This window comes from Camelus dromedarius, chromosome 9 (genome assembly GCF_036321535.1).
Source record: "Camelus dromedarius isolate mCamDro1 chromosome 9, mCamDro1.pat, whole genome shotgun sequence".
Lineage (NCBI taxonomy): Eukaryota > Metazoa > Chordata > Mammalia > Artiodactyla > Camelidae > Camelus > Camelus dromedarius.
This window is the reverse complement of record NC_087444.1, coordinates 70,744,959-70,768,511: the sequence shown is the minus strand read 5'-3', so window position 1 is coordinate 70,768,511 and position 23,553 is coordinate 70,744,959. Positions and strand designations below refer to the sequence as shown.

The 23,553-nt window shown below is 40.1% G+C and overlaps 1 protein-coding gene and 1 pseudogene across 4 annotated transcripts; both read right to left on the bottom strand.

Annotated features, from left to right (window-relative positions):
* Nucleotides 1–2,481: 2,481 nt before the first annotated feature.
* Nucleotides 2,482–5,023, bottom strand: LOC116154974 (zinc finger protein 222-like; annotated as a pseudogene).
* Nucleotides 5,024–5,521: 498 nt separating this feature from the next.
* ZNF45 (zinc finger protein 45) lies at nucleotides 5,522–19,854 on the bottom strand. 4 transcript variants are annotated; one of them, XM_010981480.3, is made up of 8 exons: nucleotides 19,785–19,834; nucleotides 17,183–17,265; nucleotides 14,745–14,907; nucleotides 14,581–14,655; nucleotides 13,153–13,199; nucleotides 10,856–10,982; nucleotides 10,215–10,310; nucleotides 5,522–8,136 (listed from the first exon to the last, which is right to left on the bottom strand). In XM_010981480.3, exons 5-8 carry the CDS (start codon nucleotides 13,165–13,167, stop codon nucleotides 6,308–6,310), a joined length of 2,067 nt encoding a protein of 688 aa, XP_010979782.2. In that variant the 5' UTR covers nucleotides 13,168–13,199; nucleotides 14,581–14,655; nucleotides 14,745–14,907; nucleotides 17,183–17,265; nucleotides 19,785–19,834; the 3' UTR covers nucleotides 5,522–6,307. The 4 variants fall into 4 exon arrangements, with proteins under 4 accessions (XP_010979782.2, XP_010979781.2, XP_010979783.2 ...); XM_010981479.3 differs by lacking the exon at nucleotides 17,183–17,265 and having other exon boundaries at nucleotides 19,785–19,854; XM_010981481.3 differs by lacking the exon at nucleotides 17,183–17,265 and having other exon boundaries at nucleotides 13,153–13,193; nucleotides 19,785–19,854.
* Between the last annotated feature and the right edge of the window lie 3,699 nt (nucleotides 19,855–23,553).

Here is a 23,553-nt window from a genome sequence, read left to right as displayed (position 1 = left end):
CAGCAAAGAACTTGAGCCATAGCTGGGGGTGTGACTCCTGCCTGCCATCTAAGTTACCCAAGCACAAATGGGTTTTCCAACAAAATCGGTACTACATACCAGGTGTGAAAAAAGAACATTACTTTAATTCAGGACTTGGTGCAAGCCAGAGTGCTTCATGCCACTTTGTCACAATTTAACAGCCTGATTTGGCCAGTCAAAAAGGACCCTGGGGCATGGAAACCGACAGTGAACTATTGCAGGCTGAATGCCAAGGCTCTGCCTTTTGGCCCTGCAGCACCCGATATCATCCCCATCATCAGGACAGTGGCAACTGTCCTGAGATTGTCACATGGAATGGCCTGGAGCAGTACACTTTTACTGTGGTTCTACAGTGATATCTCAATTCCCCTGCAAAATGCCACCAGTGGGTTGGACAGAAAGAAGAATAGGATAGTCATTGCAATAGGCTGGGGGGTGAGGAAATGAGATGTTGGTCAAAGGACACATCAGCATAAGATGAGTAAGTTCTGGGGATCTAATGTACAGCATTGTGACTATAGTTAATAATTCTGCATTAAATACTTGAAATTCATTAAAAGAGTAGGTATTATATGTTCTCACTACACATACATGCAAGAAAAAAAGAGAGAAGACTCAAATTATTAAAACCAGAAATGAAAGTAGGGACATAACTGCTGATTTTACAAAAATAAAAAGAATTGTAAGAGTACTATGAACAACTGTACACCAACAAATTAGATATACTAGGTGAAATGGACAAATTCTTAGAAACACAAAATCTATCAAGCTAAAACCAAAGAGAAAGAGAAAATTTGAACAGACATATAACTAGTAAGGAGATTGAACCAGTAATAAAAAAAATCTCTTAACAAAGAAAAGCCTTGGATCTAATGGTATCACTGGTGAATTCTACCAAACATTTAAAGAAAAACTAACATCAGTCTTTCTCAAACTTTTTCAAAAAATTGAAGAGAAAGAAATACTTTCTAACTTATTCTATGAAGCAAGCATTATCCTGTTACCATAGCCAGACAAAGACATTACAAGAAAAGGAAGGGCCAATATCCCTTGTGAACATTGATGCAAAAATCCTCAACAAAATACTAGCAAACCAAATTCAGTAGCATATGAAAAGGATTATATACCATGAGCAAGAGGGATTTATTCCTGGAATGCAAGGATTGTTCAACATATGATTATGGATCAATACAATATGCCACATCAACAGAATGAAGGGAAAAACACATGATTATCTCAATTAACACAGAAAAAGCTTTTGACAAAATCTATCACCTTTTTATGATAAAGATGACCAACAAACTAAGACTAGAAGGAAATTACTTTAACATAAAAAAGCCATATATTAAAAACCCACAGTGAATATCACACTCAATGATGAAAAACTGAGAGCTTTTTCTCTAAGATCAGGAACAGGGATGTCCACTTTTACCATTTCTATTTAACACAGCAGTGGAAGTTCTAATCATAGCAATTAGGCAAGAAAAAGGACTAAAAAGTATCTAAGTTGGAAATGAAGAAGTAAAATTATCTCTGTTTGTAGATGACATGATCTTATATGTAGAAAACCCTAAAGAGTCCACTAAAAAACTGTTAGAATACATGAACTCAGCAATGTAGCAGGATACAAAGTCAACATATAAAAATCAGTTGCATTACTATATACAAATAGTGGACAAACTAAAAAGGAAATTATAAAAGCAATTCCATTTATAATAGTAGCAAAGAGAGTAAAATACTTACCAATAAAGTTAATCAAGGAAGGAAACTTGTATGATGAAAATCAGAAAACAGTGATGAAAAAATTAAAGAAGACATAAATAGATGAAAACATATCCCATGTTCATGGATTGAAAGACTTAATATTGTTAAAATGTCACAAATACACAAAGTGATCTACAGGTTCAACGCAATCTCCATCAAAATTCCAATGACCTTTTTTGCAGAAATAGAGAAATCCACCCTAAAATTTATATACCATCTCAAGGGAACCTGAGTAGGCCATTCAACTGATGGAGTTGGGCTCATCCAGATTATTTATGATAATCTCCCTTACTCAAAGTCAACTGTAGATGTTAATCACATCTACAAAATACTTTAGTGTCTGACTGAATAACTAGTTGCTGTGGTCTAGCCAAGTTGATACATGATGCTGATCATCATAGTCCACTCTGTTAAATTGGCACCTATACACATCTCCTTAAGCCATACTTAATCTCCAAATAAATACCATAACAAAATCATACTTCAATCTACTTTGATAACAAGTATCTTGCATACAATAAAAAACACATTATGTCTTTTTTCTAGAACAGGATGCAAAGTTCTGGGTGATGTTCACTCTTCCTCTTTGCTATCTTGTATCTTAAATACTGTGACAATCAGGGGATTACCTCACCTGTGTGGATCCCCTGATGGTTATAGAGATTTGCTCTAGAAAAGAAGCTCTTTCCACGCTCCTCACATTTGTACAGTTTTTCTCCCTGGCGTGGACCACACAATGACTAGTAAGTGCCAATCTATGATGAAAGTTCTTACCACAAAGATCACATTTGAATGGTCCCAGTGTGGATTCTCTGATGGTCCTGAAGATGGCAACCATGAACGAAGACCCTTCCACATCTCCTGACACTTAGATTTCTCTCCCAAGTGTAATTTGTGATGGTCACTAAGTGTTGGTCTACAATTGAAGCCTTTCCCACATTGCTCACATTTGAATGGCTTCTCTCTGGTGTGGATCTTCTGGTGAGTTTGCAGACGTGATTTCTGAATTCCTGAATTCCTTCCCACACTCACCACACTTACAGCGTTTTTCTCCTATGTGAGTGCTCTGATGAATGTAGAGCGCTGAGCTGTAAAAGAAGTTTTTCCTGTACTCACAATATGGATGAGAATTCCCTCCTGAGTTCCACTGTTGATGAAGATCAAACTTGGAGAAATCATCAAATAATTCTCTACACTCATTTCCTTGGTAAGGGTCTCTGGCCAGTGTGAGTTATAGATAGTCCTGCCCCAACCTGGTCAAGTGAATCACCTTGTCTTGGTGGAACTGAGAACTTTTTATCATGGAATCTTGACATCTGGTTAAGTCACTGGCAATTTGTTGCCAGATCTGCCAGCAGGAAATTCTTGTGTTTCTCCTTGTGAAACAGTTTCCATCTCCTGCTGGATCTTGCCTCCTCTAAGGACAAGGAATGCAGAGATCTGGACAAGTGAATACTGTGTCCAGTGTCTTCAAGATTTTAGTTAGGAAAGAGCATGAGACTCTAATGAATCCATGGAATATCCACCATATCCTTTGGATGTATAACATGGTCTCTGATTTGCATGGCTACAGCCACCAAGAAGTAGTCCAGTAGGCGCCTATCCACTAAACATCAATGAAACCAATTTAGAACCACACCAGGTCTCAGAGTGAGGTAAAAGTTAGAAGTCAAAGACATAACATGACATGCCTACACAGAAAATCTCAAGGAACCTACAGAACAGTATGCAAGTTTGGCAAGACTGTAGGATGCAAAGTTAACATAAACCAATCAATTATATTTCTATATACCAGTAATGAACAACTGGAAATTAAAATTTGAAAAATAGTACCAATTAATTTAGCACCAAAAAAGAGGTTTTAGGTAGAAATATAACAAAATTTGTGCAGGATCTATATGCTGAAAACTACAAATTACTGATGAAAGAATCAAAGGAGTCCTTTAAAAATAGGCAGATAAACTGTCAATCATTTAGAATATTGCTAAGATGTCAATTCTCCCCAGAGTCATCTGTATATAGTCAATGCAATCCCCAATAAAACTCCCAGCTAGAGTTTATTTTTCAAATCACAAAGTTGACTCTAAAAGTTATGGAAAAGAAAACAAATCAGAATAGCCAAAGTTGTTTTGAAAAAGAAGAATGGAGTTGGAAGACTCATACTATCTGATTTCCAGATTTAGTGTATAAAGCTGCATATATATTGGCAAAATGATAGACACATAGATCAATGGATTCAAAGAGAGACCACAAATAGACCCACACATGTACAATCAATGGATTTTTCACAAAGGTGCAACAGCAATTTGATGTTGAAAGGATGATTAATTAGATGTTCCTATGCCAAAAAAATGGACCTTGATCTCATACTTTTATAAAGATTAATTCACATGGATCACAGACCTAAATGTAAAACCTGAAAGCACAAGAGTTTTAGATGAAAAAAAAAAGAGGAGAAAAATCTTTGTGACTTTAGAGTAGGTGGAGTTCTTATATGTGAAACCAAAAACACAACCCACAGAAGACAAAGATTGAACTTCATCCAAAAAAAAAAAAACCCACTTTCACTCTGTTAAAAAAATACCATTTATGGAATAAAAACACAAACCACACACAGGGATAAAATATTTGCAGACACATAACTGACAAAGGACACGTGTCCAGAACATATTAAAAACTCTCATAAATTGAGAAAAAGAAAACATATCACCAAAGAAAATATTTATATGGCTAGCAAACATTCATATATAAAGATGCTCAACTTAACCATGAGGGAAATATAAATTAAAACCAAAATAAGATACAACTACAAACCTACTGAAATGCTAAAAACAAAACAAAGATCTGATATGCACTGATGCTGGGAAATCAAAATGGTATACCTATTTTAGAAACATCTGTTAGTTTTTCATAAAGTGAAACATTTTCTTACTGTACAACCCAACAAAATCCCACTCCTAAGTATTTACTAAGGCAAAGAAAACTTGTGCTGACATACAAATCTGTATGCAAATACTTATAGTTGCTTTCTTAAGTGCTAAAGACTGGAAACCCAAATATATCCTTCAAGTTGTAAATGGATAAAGAAAATATGATACATCCATACAATAAAATATCACTCAGCAAGAAAAGGAATGACTATCCAAACATACATTAAGATTGATGAATCTCAGAAGCATTAACTGAAAGAAGCCAGACTCCAAAGTTTACATACTGTATGATTCTATTTATACGCCATTCTGGAAAAGGTAAACTATAGGGACAAAAAAACAAGTCAGTGGTTGCTAAAGATGGGGAGGGGGCAGAGCATGGGGGGAGGGGATGACTACAAGAGTAGAAAGGAATTTCAGGGCAGGGCGTGCTGGAATTGTTAAATGTCTTGATTGTGGTGGTGGTAATAAGATAGTAAGCATTTGCCAAAACACAGAATAACCCACCAAAGAGTTGATTTTACTGTCTATAAATTATTTCCTAATTTAAAAAAAAAGCATTAGCTTACAAGATCTTCATAGATGCCTTTTATCTCACTGAAGAATTTTTATCATGAATGGATACTGAATTTTATCAATTGCTTTCTGTGACTCCAAGACAATCATATATTTGATGAAAAGGATCCAGACATAAAAGAGTATGTACTGAACACGTATGAACCTCAAGAACAGACAGATCAAACTAATATACGACATTGAAATCACAACACTTGTGGCCACCGGAGTTAGGAATGATGAGACATGTACACAAGGAAACATTCTGGTTTAATAGAAATATTGTAGATATTGATCTTGGTGATGATTACACAAGTAGATAACATTTGTCAAAATTCATGAAGTTGTAAACTTGAGATTTATGCAGGTTACTGCATGCAAATTACACTTCAGTAAAGTACTGTTAGCATACAAAAGTGCTGGTCACAACACGCTGAATGGACTTCTGGACCCACTAATGGGTTACCACCTTCAGTTTGATAAACACTAGTTTACAGGACCTGCAGGGTTGGGAAAATGAGCCCATGAGTCTCAATTCATGTCCTCCGAGGCTTGGAGAATTCTTCTTCTAAGTAGAACTTAATAGAAATTTTTAGAGAGGAACTGAATAAAAATTTCCAATGTGACTGTCCTCCCCTTTACTCATTTAACCTTACTTAATACCTGCAGCGTGTTAGGCACTGAAGAGGCAGAAGCGACTTGGCAGTAAACAAAGTCCCTGCCCTCTGGGAGCTTATATTCTAGTGGAAGAGATTTTTGGCATTTCTGTCTTAGTACTTTGGGTTCACTCCAGATCAGACTCATCCTTCCTAAGGCTCTCTTCCGTTCTGTGTGACATCTGCTAGACGTCAAGTTTCTGAATAAAGTCCTTTTGTCTCCACCTTCATGAGGCTTCTCTGCTGTATGGTCACCCAACCACTATGACATGTCAAGCTCTGGCTGAAATACTCTTTTATGAAACAAATGTTTGGTCTTCTATGACAGGTCTGATAAGTGGACTAGTTCAGCACCCATTTGAGGTATTAAAACATGTAACTTTATGGAGCTTCTTTGCTGTATGCCTTTCCTGATGAGGGAAAGTCCTTGTCACCTTCATCACCAGCATGGACTCGCTGGTGAATTATAAGACTTGAGCTCCAACTGAAGCCCTTCCCACACTCCTCACATTTGTATGGTTTTTCTCCAGTGTGGACTCTCTGATGAGCTTGAAGATATGAGCTCCAACTGAAGACCTTCCCACATTCCTCACACTTATATGGTTTCTCTCCAGTGTGGACCCTCTGGTGGGCTTGAAGGTATGATCTCTGTCTGAAGCGCTTACCACACACATCACATCGGTATGGTTTCTCTCCTGTGTGGACGCCACGATGAGCCAGAAAATTTGAGGCCCGACAGAAGCCCTTTCCACATTCCTCACACTGGTAGGGTTTCTCTCCAGTGTGGCACCTCTGATGGGCTTGAAGCTGTGAGCCCACACTGAAGCCCTTCCCACACTCAGCACACTGATACGGTTTCTCTCCAGTGTGGACTCTCTGATGCACTTGAAGACTTGAGAACTGACTGAAGGCTTTCCCACACTTCTCACATTTATAGGGTTTCTCACCTGTGTGGATTCTACAATGAACATTGAGATCTGAACTCCGGCTGAAACCCTTCCCACAGGTACCACACTTGTATGGTTTTTCTCCAGTGTGGCCTCTTTGATGGGCCAGCAGATTTGAGGCCTGACTGAAACCCTTCCCACACTCCTCACATTTATAGGGTTTCTCTCCTGTGTGGACTCTGAAATGAATGTTAAAGTCTGAGCTACGACTGAAGCCCTTTCCACATGCATCACATTGATATGGTTTCTCACCGCTGTGGCCTCTCTGATGGTCTAGAAGATTTGAGGCCCGACAGAAGCCCTTCCCACACTCCTCACATTTGTATGGTTTCTCTCCTGTGTGGCTTATCTGATGGGCTTGGAGGTGGGAACCTACACTGAAGCCTTTCCCACACTCTTCACATTTATAGGGTTTCTCACCTGTGTGGATTCTACAGTGAATGTTAAGATGTGAGCTGTAACTGAAGCCCTTGCCACATGCATCACATTTGTATGGTTTCTCCCCAGTGTGGATTCGCTGATGGGCCTGTAGTCGTGAACGCCAACTGAAGCCCTTCCCACACTCTTCGCATTTATAAGGTTTCTTTCCCGCATGGACTCCCTGATGGACTTGAAGATAGGAGGCCTGACTGAAGCCCAGCCCACACTCCTCACATTTATAGGGTTTCTCCAACGGGTGGACCATAAGAGGAGCTTGATGATGTGAACTTTTCCTGACATTCCTCCCACACTCCTCATACCTGTGTGGATTCTCTCCAGTGGGGATTCTCGGACGATGATGAAGATATGACCTCCGACTGAAACCCTTATGTGATGTATCATATTTGGAAGACTTCGTTCTACTGTGGACTCTCTGATGGGCTTGAAGAGTTGTAAGCCGACGGAAGGTGTTTTCACATTTTTCACATGTATAGGGCTTCTCTCCTACCTGAGCTCTTGGGTTAATTTGAAGCTGAAAGCCCCGAACGAAACCTTTCTCACACTCTATCCCTTTGTCGGGTTTTTTCCCAGTGTGGTCTCTGCGGTGAACCTGAAGATGTGGACTCTGATTAAAGTCTTCACCGAACTCCACATCTTTATAGAGAGCATCACTTTGTTTTTCCAACTGAGAGCCAGATCCTTGACTATTTACCACAGAATCATGACACCTGGTTGATTCCCTGGTAACTTGTTGCCAGATTTGCGAGCAGAAAAGCTCTTCGTGTGGGAGATACCTTAATCCAACTTCTTGAAGAGTGTCCATATCACTTAGATTCTTGTCTCCTAAAAGGATAAAAAGAATTTGGAGATGGGGCATGTGAATGCCTTGTCCAGAGATGTCAATGTTATAAACTTAGGCCTACACCCCCAGGCTTTACTGAACCATCAAAAATTTCCATTTTTTAACATCATGTATCATGTTCTCTGATTCGCACACCTCCATAAATCTCTTGGGGGTTCACTACACACTAACGGGATCCATTTTGAATCCTAGTAAGTTTCATAAGTGAGATACAAGCTAGAAATCTGGTGGCTACAGAGCAAGAAAAATACCTCCTAGGCAATGTTTACAAAGATGAAGCTGCACCTTATGATAAGCCTTATCTCTTTTTTGCTGCAGTTGGTGTCTGATAAACAGCTTTCACATAATTCTGCCTATTGCATGCACATCCGATCAAAATGCTCCAAATCTCTAGCAAGGCCCTTACAGACAGATTATCAGAAGATGTTCCCAGGCAATGTTGAAAAATCTTTGCTTTATTTTATTGGAAATTTATTCCGATGGTGGGAGACATTGGATAGGCTGGAAAGATACATGTTTGGGAGAAAATACCTTATACCTAAGTGCCTAAAGTTCACAGTATAAGCAGAGAGCGATCCTGCCATCTCTTGCTAAGAAATATACTTCAGGAAGACAAATGGGGGAAGAGGTTTACTGTAATAACATACATTATTCTAAAGCCTCATGGTAATAAATTTCCTACAACCTCCAGGGGGGAAAATAAGTGAAAAATTAGAAGGTAATCTTTTTTTTTAACTAAAAAAATTTTTTTTCAAATTGAAGTACAGTCAGTTACAATGTGGCAATTTCTGGTGTAGGCACAATGTCACAGAAGGTAATCTTTCACCACAGAGCAAGAATCTGTGAGGAGGAAATAAACAGAGCATAGTACAAATACTTAAAGTCATTACTGGACAGGAAGAGTTATGTTGTCCTTGGAACTCTGTTCCACCAATTAGCCATATAGCTGGCTACTTACTTCTTCTCAGGTCTCTCTTCAAATAGCACCTTATCAGGGAGGCCGCTTTTACCATCCAATATCATAAGAGTAAATTCTCCCTATTCATTCCACAGTCTAGGTAATCTCTACTCGCCTTACCCTGCTTTGTTTTGACCCAGCACATGGTCCTGTCCGACACACTGCCAATGTCCTTGATCTTTTTCCTTTTATGTCTTCTCCCCCTTGAATGCAATATCCATGAGGACAAGCATTCTATATCTTTGTCACCACTCCCAAGGCACTGTCTGACATGGTGTTCAACAAATACACGTTGAAAGGATAAGTGAATCCCAGTCTGACTTCTTCGTGAGAGTCTGAGCCATGTTAGAAAAATAAAAGAGCTTTTTCCAGCAAGTTACCCACAACAGGAAAGGAATTGGAAACAGTAGTCTTGCTGGGAAGCTGAAAGGCTTCCCTAGATGCATGGCTAAACTAAGGGGATGAGAACATAATGATGATCACAAAATCATGGCAAGAATCACTTTAAACAAGGCCCTGCTGTACAGTACAGGGAACTATGTTCAATTTCTTATAATAACGTATAATGGAAAAGAATATGGAAAGAAAAAATATATATGTATGTACATGTATAACTGAATCACTTTGCTGTACATCTGAAACCAGCATTGTGAATCAATAAAAAATTTTTTTAAAAAAAGCATAAAGCGTAAAAATGGCCATGGATTGAGTGCTTCTGAAATTTTTGTATTATCTTCCTGTGTGTGTAAACTTTCTCCTTTTTCAAGGGGGAGTCGGTATTTAGAGCCTCAGGTGAAATGTTGTATCTGAAAGCAGACTACGGAACTGGTGGACACATGGGACATCCTGACTCCCGTTAAGTACTTGAACTGTGCTCTAAATCAGGTGAGAAACTCCGAGTGGTTTTGAGCAGAGACATGACAAGATCTGAACTTAGAAGAAACACTCTGAGTGGAGAATCGATTATAAATGAGCAGAGCAGAAGAGAGAGCAATACGAAGACTGCTGCGGTGGTCCACAGTCCAGGCACTGATGTGGACCAGAGCCGTGGCTGTGGAAGTGACACAAAGCGGGACAGACTCAGAGTCACATGGCTCTCACCTGAGGAGCAACGGCTCTGGGCTGCTGTCCGTATCATCCAAAGCTTTTCTTCTCTCTCCAACTGGGATATTACGTCTGATGTGAAGCATTGGTGCCCTGTGAGAAGGCAAGGACAAACATTTAGAATTAATGCATTAGAGGCCAAAATTTTTAAAACTTGTGGTTCTCACTGCATCATCTTTGGGACACCCAAATCAGTGTTTTCCCAACTTTTAAGTAAGACCCACGGGAAGAAATGTATCTTATGCAAAAACCTAAGACAGGCAGACATAAATATAAATTACTGGAAGAAAATGATCTATTTTCGTTGCACCCTTTTCACAGTTTCTCATGCTATTCTTGGTAATGCGCAGTTTTTACTGCAGCAAGCAGTTACTGCCAAGGCCACTGATATTCTCTACCCTACTGTATTTCAATTCCCTAATGAGTGTCAGGACCCACTAACTGGAGATGACCACAATTTGAAAAGCCAAAAATGTATAGCAGTCGTGCTGTCAATGTAGACACATTTTGGCCAGGGGAGAAAGATTAGAAAAATGCCATCTCTCTATCTCATGCCGATCGGGAAACTAGAAACCAGGTCAAGAGCTCCAAAGCCCGGCATATCCAAGGACATTCAGTCACAGAGTGCCCGTTCTCACCCACGGAGACCAGGTTCCGGAAGTTCTCCAGCATCACGTCTCGGTACAGCTCCCTTTGGGCAGGGTCCAGCAGCCCCAGCTCCTCCTCTGTGAAGGTCACGGCCACGTCCTTGAATGTCACTGCCTCCTACAACATCAAACACACCCCAAGTGAATCCTGAAACAGAGGTTCCCTGGAGGAAGGGTAGCACTGAGAAAAGGGAAGAGGATGTGTACGAAGTGGTTCTAGATTCTGAGAGACCAGAGTGAATTTCACTGTCAGGTAGTTAAACATTTCCAATAATGCATCTATGTTTTAGGTTTTTTTCTTTTCATAACATGTGCTGAAAGGAACAATTTTTTACATAGGTATCAGCTTCCCATCTAATTATTTCCTTAGGGTAAGTTCCAAAAAGTGAAAACTGCAATGTCAAATATGCAGCTTCAAAACTATGACGGACAACAGATTTTCTTTTCAACTTTTCCCCTATTTCACCCTTCCCCCAAGAGAATATGTGTCCCTGATTCTTCCTACCATACACACTGAATATAACCACATTTTTAAATCCTAGGCAATCCTATCAGTAAAAAACAACTTATTTTGATTGTTCGTACTTTTTTGTTCATGAATAAACTCATCATATTTTCACCTATTTACTAGCCATCTTAATTTTCTTCCCTCAGAACCTTGCCTGCTCATGTTCTCTGCTCATGCTCCAATTGGGGTTTTATCTTATGATTATATAAAATTTCTATTAGAGATTTAAAGCTTTTTTTAAAAGCATGTGTATTATAAACTCTTTACCCACATTTTGCTATTGTTCTTGTACAGCTTTGGGTACAGTATAATTTCTCATCCTTGGCACTACTGACATTTGGGGAGAGATAATTCTTTGTTGCAGGGGGGCTGCTGGGTGCACTGTAGGATGGGTGCAGCCCCCCTGGCTTCTTCGTACTAGATGTCAGTAGCATCCCCTAAGCTGTGACACCAAAAATGTTTCCAGACGTTGCCTATGGGCAGAATTGCCCGTGATTAAGAATCACTTGTATACAGTGTTGTCTTGACTGTGTTCATCGCTGAAACACAGCACACCTGGTTGCCCTAAATGGGCAACAGAGATCATGGAGAAGGGGCCACCGAGAGTGACCTATGGTACGGAGGGGGGGCTGTTATCTGTGCTACCGTTCACCCACCAGGACACAGAAAGGGCTAAGTCTGATTGGTGAATTCTTTTCCCTGGCCTCGCTCTCTTCATCCAAGTAAAAAACCCAGGAGTATTTTTGGATCAGTTGAATCTTTGGTTTCCTATGTGAACTTAAGCAGTTCTCTCCAACTCTACAATCCTGTTTCTTTGTAATTAAAATGCAGATGAGACCAAGTTCTGCCTCGAAAGGGTGGTTTGAGACTAAATGCACTAGGAAATGAGAATTATCTGGCAAGTCCTCTTGTACTTTTAAAATTAAGTATATTATTACTTTGATAAAATTAATGCATGAATAAAAAATATAAATCAGTAAATAAAGCATGCACACGACATGACCCAGATATAAGAAACTACCTAGCTTGCTTATGTGAAAATATCTAATAATATTTCTCTGTGCGAAGCATCGCTTAGATCCTGTGCACTAAGCCATATCTGAATATTCTACATACAAAATACGCGAGGTACCGCATATCAAATGTACCTTTTCAATTTAAAGTTCCTAGAACATTAAGACCAAAAAATGGTAAACTTTTTCAAATTCCCTTTTGAGGAAAATAGTTGTAGTAGGAAAACTGTTACTAAAATGTTCTTTAAAATAGAAAAAATTCTAAACTATCTGATGTCCATGAGTGGGGAAAAGTTACAAGACATTCGTAACACACACGCCGCACACACAGCGTACACAAATTCAAGGGGATATGATAGGGCCATTAAAGATGTGGGGTATAAAATATTAATTATAAAAGGTACACTTTGAGAATTGTAACTATACTACAGGGATTACAAATATAAGTTATAAATGCATATAAGGAAAAGAACACGGGAAAATGAAGACAGTTGTTTTGTAAGGAAAATGGTGGTAAAGCGGGAGATGTTTTTCACTGCTATTAACTTTGTCTAGTCTACTCTCCTTTGTGAAATTAGAAAAGGGGATAAAACAACAAAAATGAAACTACACTAAAACAAAAAGTAGCGACAACGTATCTGGTACATAAGAGGTTTCCAAATGCCCGCTGTTCTCTTTAATCCTTTCCAAGAAGGAGAAACAGGATGTGTCTAATCACTGAGAAATGAGCTGAGAATTTAAAACCTGGAAAGGCGAGCCCAACTTACCTTGAACTTGGTCATTTTGTCCTTCTCCTTCTGGGGAAGCGCTGAGTCTTGGAAAGGCACAATGGGGGAAGGAGAAGAAAGCCGTCAGATTCTGGCCAAAGGATGTCACTAACCCACGTGGCCGCTTAGTGTGAAAGAGCAACGGTGCCCCTTCCTTGAGGCCCCTTCGTGAGCAGACGTGAGCTGGATTCCAGATACTACCCACCCCTTTAGCCAGGAGCCCCTGCGCAGTGAACAGTCTGCAGTCCAACCATACACAGTGGCCCCAATACAAGTTTGTGTGGCTCTCGGGGTATGACTCTGATTCTGGGGAGGGTGGAAATTGAGAATGAAGTACCCAGGTTAGGAGAGTAACCTGTCTAGGTTCATGGACCTGCTACATATTAGCTGTGAAATCTTAGACAAATTATTAGTATCTTTGTGCCTCAATTCTTCCATCTGTAAAATGGAGGTATTAACAATGCCTACCTCATAGGACTGTTTTAAGAATTAAATGAGTAGGCAGAAAGTTCAAAGAACACCTTCAGGGTACCTTATTTCTCAGTAGCAGGGGAAAAGCAGGTAACATTCAGTGACATAAAACCTGCCCTCATAAATAGTTTCCATCAATGGAGCCTTAAGAGGCTGTTGCTTTGTCATATGAAAATCACCTTTAACCTCTGAAATATGTTATTTTCTCTCGGTTTGTCATACTGAATTTGGTGCCTTTGCAGTAATATTTAAGATTTCCTTCATTTTTTTTCCTGTGTAAAATATATATAACATGAAATGTTCCCTTTTAACCATTTTTTAGGTGTAAAGTTCATTCAGTGCCTTCACGTGGTTGTGTAACCATCACCACTATCCACCTCTAGAAATTTTTCACCAGCCCAAACTGAAACTCTGTACTCGTTAAACAATAATGGTCCATTCTTTCTCCTCTCGGCCCCTGGAAACCGCTATTCTACTTTCTCTATGAGTTTGACATGATGGATGACTGTTTTTTAAATGATATAAGACCTTGTCAAATTCACTTGGCTGGAGTGGAGGGTGTAGCTCAAGTGGTAGAGTGCAAGCTTAGCATACACAAGGTCCTGGGTTCAATCCCCAATGCCACCTCTAAAAATAAATAAATAAGTAAACTTTACCCCCCACACAAAATATTTTTTAATAAAAAAAATTTTTAAATGTACTTGGTTAACAGTAGGCCCTTAAAAAGACTCTACTGTAGAGATAAAGAAAAATCAATAAACCCATGTGACTCTGCAAGCTACATCTAACTGTCAGTTAGGTGATCAATATGTCATTTAAATCACCAAGCTATGGTAATCATAGTAATGATAAAACAACAAAACGGCAGTATCTAACACTAAATGACCGCTAAGTACATGTTAGGGGCCTTGAGAAGCACTTGACATGCATTGTTTCATTAAGGTGCCTCCCACACACCTGTGAGGAAGCTGCCACCTACTGACAGTCGCCTGACTCTGGTCCAATCACCTACACCTGTGTGCCGCTCCACAGCTGTAACAAGGAGGGAAAAAAGAACATCAGTCATAGGATTAAGGTGGGGAATAAACGAGCTAACTTATGCGATGCCGTAGGTGCTGTACCTGGTGTCTTACGAAGTTCTCAAGAAATGATGGCGGGGATGGCTGTTGCTCCCACGGAACAAAAGAGGAAGCAGAGGCTTGGTGATGTCAAGGGGCAGGGGCGGAAAACAAAGCCGGCTCTCACACTGGAGCCAGCCTGCTAGATCTTGTCTCTCTGTGGCGTCTAAAGAGAAAAACAAAACAAAGCAAAAAACAGACGGGAGTCTAAGGTCTCACGGAAAGAGAAATGAGAGTTTTGAGAGTGAGGGATGAAAGACAGATATAAGCAGGGACAGGACCCTGAAGCCAGAGGATGTGCCTGAAGGAGAAAAGAACAGATTTGCTCAGTGTACGGGCTCTGGAATCGGACCACCAGTATCTGAATGCTGGCATCTGCAACGTGCTCCCACTTAGTCTCAACGTGTCTGAATGACTGATCTATAAATTGGGGATAATAATAATATAAAACAACCAATCTCATAGGAGGGTTAGTCAATCTAAGTGACTATATAAAACATGTGGATCAGAGTCTGGCAGCTTAACCACTCACTCTGGCTGTTTTACAGGAAACAGTCAAGGAAGCCCTCCTCCCTCAGGGCAGCTGCGGCCGTACACGGCTTGATGAGCAGACGTGGGCTGGATTCCAGACACCAACCCTGCCTTCAGCCAAGAGCCCTTGTGTGGTGAGCGGCCCGCCCCACCACACGTGGTGGCCCTAATACAAGTCCGTGTAGCTCTAGGGGTATGATTCTGATTCTGGGGAAGGTGGAAATTGAGAGTAAAATATCCAGGTCAAGAGATTATTATTAGTTAATTATTGGTTAATCTATGACTTATTAGTTAATTATGATTAGTTAGTCCTACTCCAGACAGAACCCTGTATGGAAAAAGGCTGTGTAAAACTTTCCCATCTTAGAGGAAGGATCCTTTCAGAATCTGGAACTCACTTTGCTCTCACTCTGTGTTTGCACAGTGACTTCTGCTCACTAGAAAATGTTTTACAGGGAGATCTTTCCACCACCTCTGGGGAAAGGGGATAATCAGTAAATCAACTATGTGTCTTGTGATTGATACTTACTCAGCTTTATATTCCAAGCACCTAGAACAGTGCCTGGGGGGTGGGTACAGCACAGTGGTAGAGCGCATGCTCAGCTTCAATCTCCAGTACCTCCATTAAAAAAAAAAAAATGCCTGTAATACAGTAATCGCTCAGCAGACACTCGGCAGTCAGTGTCGGTGTCAATCTTGGAATTTTGACACGTGTCAAGCCCACCATCCAGGAACATTCCAGCAGAGGCACATGGAAAGACTAGACTAGTCAGTCCAAGGTCTCTTTGAGATGTGAAATTGTGAAGCTGGTCCCACCTGGGAAATTTGGACAGTGGAAGTTTTATTTCCAAGTTTCCCCTCTAGGTCTTTCATAATATTTGCAAGATATTTGCAAGGTCATCTGTGGAAGGAAAAGGGCCTCTGGATTTTTAATACCATCTTGGGAAGGTGCTTTCTACTCTTCAAAGTCAGTGCCTAAAGAAACTCCTGTTACAAAATCCACAGAATGTGTCCATCAAAAGATTGAGAATAACAATTTCACTGCCTGCACGATTAGCACTAGGTAGGCTAACTTACTAATTCTTTATTAAATAAATGAGTCTATTAATTCAATGAACACTTAAGGAAACCAGGCTCAAAGAGATGCAATTACTCAGTGTCAAGCTGTTCATAGTCTAGTGATTGGGAAACCAGCAATTATGCTACACAATGCTAAGTACCAGGGTAGTGGACAGGGTACTTGGGAAGCACAAATTATGGGTCTTGAGGTCCACATGTGATTAGATCAGGTTCTACATCAGTGTGGCTTGATCTGGGCCCTGGAGGATGACTGAGTTAACCAAAGAGATGCATAATCACTGAAAAACCTTAAGAGAGGCACAGAGAAGTTAAGTAACTTGCCCAAGGTTATCCAGTCTCCCAGTGCTGGAGTGAGGTTTTAAACCCAGCATCTGAGGTTTGATCCTGGCTCTGCCCCTCGCTGACTATACCTCGCTGTCATTTCTTCAATTGTCCATGAGTGTTTCTTCATTTTAAAAATGAGAATAGTAATAGCATTAGTATGAAAGATAAACGCATCTGTGCACAGACAGCATTGGAAATTCGATGAGTCATAAGAGGTGCCCCCAAAATGTTAGCTATCCTCATCATTCTCATTATGATCCCAAAGGAATAAACAAAAAATTAAACATTAACATCAGTTTGTTTCTAAGGAAATTTGTTTAGAGCAAGACAATATTAGGCATGATGATATATCAACTTTTGAATACTCTGAAAAAGTTGATGGATTCTACAGCTCACCTAAAGTAAGTGAGGTACAAGACAAGGCATATGGTTATAGACTGTTTCTATTTTGTTCTCTAGTCCCAGGCTTTAGCACCCTTTTGGATGGCTATGTGAGTCACACTTACCCACTAAATAACTCCTCTCCATCAGCCCTGTGCTGGGCACTCTGTAAAGAACATGACCAGATCCATGAAAGAGGTCCTTGTAACTTAATAGGAAAGAGAAATGAAACTGAGAGTTATACACTAGTGGCCAGTGCAACGCCAAAGGAGCAAAAAACTCCATCATCTTCCTTCCCTAACTGCAACTCTTTCTAACTTGCTCATATAAATAACATTCTCCTAGTTGCCAAGTGTGAAAAACCTCGAAGTTGTGGTTAATACCTGTTATGGGATGAACTGTGATCACCACCTCCAAATGCATATGTTAAAGTCCTAATCTCCAGGACCTCAGAATGTGATTTTATTTGGAGATAGGGCATTTAAAAAGGTGATTAAGTTAAAACGAGGCCGTTAAGGTGGGCCCTAAATCAATCTGACTAGTGTCCTTCTAAGAGAAAATGTGGACACAAAAAGGGACATGCACACACACAAAGGAAAGAGCCCGTGAGGACACAGCAAGAAGGCAGCCACCGGCAAGCCATGGACAGAGGCCTCAGAAGAAACCAAACCTGCTGACACCTCAATCTTGTATTCCTAGCTCCAGAACTGTGAGAAAAATTAATTTCTGTTGTTTAAGCCACCAGTTTGTGATATTTTGTTACAGCAGCTCTAGCAAACTAATACGACCTCCCCTCTCTAGGTCTCTATATGCAAGCAACTTATAATAATTAATTTTTAAGTCCTTCTGAGTCAACATCTGGCTTTGCTTCCAAACACTCAATGGGAAAAAAATACGTGCATGGTGAGAGGGAGAAGCAACAGATTAGCAAGGATTGACGTGGGGTGATTGTTACAGAGTAGTTCACTAATATTATACTTTGGGTATATCTAGAAATGTCCAGAATTAAGAGTTAAGGATATGAACTCACAGTGAAAAAAAAGTGACAATGAATATATATATGTTCATGTATAACTGAAAAATTGTGCTCTACACTGGAATTTGACACAACATTGTAAAATGACTATAACTCAATAAAAAAAGTTTAAAAAAAAAGAAAGAAAAAAAGACTTAAGGATATGAATAATCTGATAACAATTCTATGAAACATAGGTAAATACACACTGAAAAGCTGCTAAAATGAAATGCATTGAAATGTTAATAATATCTATATACTCTATGTCTATATCTTGTACATGTCACACATATCCTACACGTTATAACATATACGTCTATATGGTTAATTCTTAATGTTTTTTATTATGTCATATCTCTACGTTTTCTGAATTCTTTACAATGAATGTGCATATCTTCTATAATCAAAATAAGAACTATAAATATTATTTTATAAATATTATTCAAACAAGATTAAATGAGATTTTCAAAAATTTAGAAAAATGCCCAAACTCACTAACCCTGCTTTCAAATCCTCTACAATATAATTCCAATCCTACCTCCACAACTTGATCCCAAATGCCACCTCTGCAGCCAGTTCCTATGGTTGCATATTTTGATAGACTGTTTTTCTATTTTGTTTCCTAATTCCAATTTGGGGATTTTAAACTAAGGAACCAAGGATATCCTAAGATATAAGGAATACAGGCCCTGGACTCAAATCCCACTGCTCTTAAGTAACTTATGCTCTCTCTGTCTCCATTTCGTCATCTGTTAAAGATAAGTAATAACAATATTCACTTAATAGTGCCTTGTGAAGGTTAAATGTGCTAACTTTTATAAAGCCCTTAGAAGGATACTTATGCACTCACTGTTTAACTATCATGACCATCACTTTTGCCCTGTACATGATCTACATACTTTCACAATTACTTAACAGTAATCGAATACTTCTGTAGCAGAGACATTTACTAATGAATAAAATACCTTTTACCACTCAGGACAGAAAAGGAAGATGCTAAGTCCTGTCACGGTGGGGCTCTGCTGCCAGGAGCCCTGCGCTCACTCCCCTCTTCCTACAGCCCCTCTTTCAGAAGTCAGGGCCGGGAAAGGAAAGGAGGTTGGGAGATGCCACGACTCTGTGGTCCTGGAAAAATCACTGAGGATATGTATGCGTGACGCACTCTTTCTTTAAAAATGGGTCAGAAGTAGTCCAGGCACAGCCTCCTTTCCGTAGGGATGAGAAGGAGAAGCCAGGGGGCACTTAAAAGAGCTTTCAGAGGAAGGGCTGCTTTTCTAATTATTATAACAGCCATTAATCTTAACAGTTAACGCCTTGCCACATGCCTGATCTGTTCCAGACATTTCACTTATATAAGGCGAAATATCCCGTTTTACAGAAAAGGAAACCGAGGCACAGAAAGATTAAATTCTCATCCTCGCTAGGAAGTGACAGAGCGTGTGGAGGGTGCGAGGGGAGGCGGGCTGCACAGCGCAGAGCACAGGAGGCCGTCAAACTGCCGATTCCCGTCCACCTACAACCTGGGGACTCGAGAACCGCCTCAAACGCAAAGAATCCGATGAGTGGAAGGCAAGCTGCCGCCCCGCCCCTCCACCCTGCCCTCTGCCGCTGGCCGAGGCTTTTCTGCCCTGTGACTGAGGACCCTGACTGGCTGATCCCACCACCAGGTCAGAAAAGTTAAAAGAGATCGCACGGTCCCAGAGATCACTCACCTCCCGGAGAGAACCGAAGGCCGCAAACTCAACCTTCTGAAGCGGAAATACCTTCGATTACGCGGAGCTTCTGGACTACATTTCCCAGCTTCCTCGAGAGGAATAGGATCCTCTGCCCCGCCCCCTGAGGCGGAAGTGCGGGCTCCAACAGCCACGGCCTGAATCGAAGTTCCGAGAGTCCACGAAAGGAGCGAGCTTCTTATTCTCGCCCTACAGTAGCCGAAATGCTTCCAAACACGCATAGCATTGGATTAAACGCTCCTATGTCCGCAGCGGAGCAAAGAACAGAACCGAACTTTCTCGCAGCGGAAGTGCTCCAATCACAGGAAGCGTGGAGACTACACGTCCCAGAATTCTCTGTGGGGCTGAGCTTCCCGCCTGCCTGCGCAATTTTACTTTTGAATTAGCAGGTGGAGTCTGAATAAGCCATAGGGTGTTTGTAGGGCTTGGCTTGCGTTTTCGTTTTCTTATTGTTTCCCTGACAGACGTTGGAAATGTAAATGAAAAAATAAATGGAAAATAATGATAACGGCGTGCTATGTGTGAGGTAAAAAGAGATCATGAAAGGGATGGGTTGAATATAAAAATAGATAAAAAACATTTCTTCCATATAGCACAGGGAACTATAGTTAATATCTTGTAATAACCTTTAATGAAAAAGAATATAACAAAGGAAATCATAAACAAAACAAAATGACAAGCTATGGAATGGGGGAAAATATTTGCAAAAGTTGAGACTGACAAGGGCTTGATTTCCAGAATATATAAACAGCTCATAAAACTTAATAAGAAAAAAGCAAACAACCCAATCCAAAAATGGGCAGAAGACCTAAACAAGCAATTCTCTAATGAAGACATACAAATGGCCAATAGGCACCTGAGAAAATGCTCAATATCGCTAATTATCAGAGAAATGCAAATAAAAACTATGATGAGATATCACCTCACACCAGTCAGAATGGCCATCATTCAAAAGTCCACAAACGATAAATGCTGGAGAGGGTGTGGAGAAAAGGGAACCCTCCTACACTGTTGGTAGGAATGCAGTTTGGTGCAGCCATTGTGGAAGAGAGTATGGAGATTCCTCAAAAGACTAAAAATAGACTTGCCATATGATCCAGCAATCCCACTCCTGGGCATATAGCCAGAGGGAACCTTAATTTGAAAAGACACCTGCACCCCAATGCTCATAGCAGCACTATTTACAATAGCCAAGACATGAAGACAACCTAAATGTCCATCAACAGGTGAATGGATAAAGAAGTCGTGGTATATTTATACAATGGAATACTACTCAGCCATTAAAAATGAAATAATGTCATTTGCATCAACATGGATGGCCCTGGAGAATATCATACTAAATGAAGTAAGCTGTTACCAGGGGGGAAGGGGGTAGGGGTGGGAAGGGATAAATTGGGAGTTTGAGATTTGCAGCTACTGACTGGTACATATAAAATAGATAAACAAGTTTATACTGTATAGCACAGGGAACTATATTTGATATATTGTAGTAGCTTACATTGAAAAAGAATATGAAAATGAATATTTGTATATTCATGTATGTCTGAAGCATTGTGCTGTACACCAGAAATTGACACATTATAACTGACTATACTTCAATAAAAAAATAAATTAAAAAAACAAAAGAGATGGGCTGAGCTATACTGAGCAAGACTTTATTACATAGACCTGGATTCACCCTTTTCCAAAAGCTCATAAAAAAAGAACATGAAACTGTCTAGTGTGATGTGAAGCAGAAACAGCAAAATATTCTGCTTTTCCTTTGCTTTGTTTTTTATGCATTGTTAGGTAATTGGAGAAAATATTATAGTATAGAATGGAGTCCACCCTATGTAATATCTTGAAAAGTTATTCTTTGAGTTCCAATTAAGAAATCACATCAGGTAATTCTTGCTCCTTTTTAACTGAAATGTAACTGACGTATAACATTGTGTAAATTTAAGGTATACAACATGTTGATTTGATACATCTATATATGGCAAGATAATTACCACCTTAGTGTTAGCTAACACTTCTATCGCCTCACCTAATTTTCATGTCTTTTTTGTGGTAAGAACAATTCAGATCTACTTCCTTAACAACTTTGAAGTTTAAAATACAATATTTTGTCTATAATCACTATGCAATGCATTAACTTTCCAGGACTTATTTATCTACTAGTTTCAAACTTGTACCCTTAAACAATATATCCTATTTCCCCACCCCTCCCCCAACCTGTGATAACCATCATTCTACTCTCTATATTTATGAGTTTGTTTTTTTTAGATTCCACATATAAGTGATATCATACAGTATTTGTCTTTGTCTGATTTATCTCGCCTAGCATAATGCCCCCAAAGTCCACCCATACTGTTGCAAATGGCAGCATTTCCTTCTTTCTCACAGCTGAATAATATTCCATTGTATATATGCCACAACTTCCTTATCCATTCATCTGTTGACACTTAGGTTGTTTCCATATTGTGAATGATGCTGAAATAAACATGAGAGTGCATATCTCTTCAATTTCCTGTTTTCATTTACTTTCAATATATACCCAGAAGTAGAATTAGTGTCATAATGTCAGGTAATTCTATTTTTGAATTTTTCCTCTATGCTGTTTTCCACAATGGATACACCAATTTACATCCCCATCAATGGTGTACAAGAGTTCCCTTATCTCCACATCTTCACCAACGCTTGTTTTCTCTTGTCTTCTTGAGGTAGTGTCCTTATTTGGCTTTGGTATCAGAGGGAAGCTCAGAGTTCACCGCAGTTCACCTAAGGTCAGCAGGTACTGTGGTGTTTTCACAAATTCCAGTGGGGAGTTGGGAGAGGATTAAGGCTAGATTGAAATCTGATTTGATTTGGCTAAGATGCATGGCTGCATTATGACTTTCGTCGGCCTCTTCTTCCATGAAACATAAAATAAACATAACAGTATTTTACAACTGTTCAGGTATAGTAATAATAATAAATTAATAGTAGATAAATAATTTCTTCCAATTAAACATTTCTTTGACCTAAAACTTAATGTTTATTTCCGACATCTAAAGACTTTTATTTGTGGGCCCCTAAAAGTATTGTGGGCCCTAGGCACTTTGCCCACTGTGCCTAATGGATGAGTCTGCCCTGCAAGGATGCGTCTTCGGCAAGTCAGCCAGACTGGGCCTTTAATGGAGAGAAAGGCAAATTACTGGGCATGTGGAATTTCGCGGTGGGATGAAGAAGCGGGGAGGAAGTGTGCTTAACAAATCGTATAATATCTCAAAATCTGAAACATAAACCATTTTTGCATCCACACTCAACGAAACAAACCACAAACAGAAACACAACCACATACGCGGTTACAGACACACAGTGGGTCCCACAATGTCACAGAGAATGAAAACTCGAACACACCCACCCATGCCCAGGCATTCTTTCTTTAAAACAAATGCACACTTAACGCTTGCTGTGCTCCTGGTGCTACTCCAGGTGCTGATGGCGGGGGCGTGAAAGACTATAAAGACCTTGTCCTCACAGAGCTCACACCTAGGGGACTACCCTACCCAGGAGCCCACCACCTTCTCCTCCTTCTGCACGCAGGTCTGAGGCTCTGAAGTCAGCAACCGCCTGCTCTGCCCTCTACATCCTAGACTCCGATTCCACTCTCCTTTTCCACTTTCGCAGGACCACCTGAAACCACGGTCCTTCGGGATAGGGGTCTACCTCGGCCGCCCGCCGACACAAGCCTGCGCCTGCGCACACGGAGCACCGCGGGTTCCCT

Bases quoted from the DNA above. Each gene is read 5' to 3' on its own strand.
- ZNF45 (XM_010981479.3), bottom strand. The intron at 10,311-10,855 runs GTGAGAACGGGC...GCCTTCTCACAG, and splicing joins CCGGAACCTGGTCTCCGTGG to GGCACCAATGCTTCACATCA. The intron at 8,137-10,214 runs GTGAGAGCCATG...TTATCCTTTTAG, and splicing joins CCAGAGCCGTTGCTCCTCAG to GAGACAAGAATCTAAGTGAT.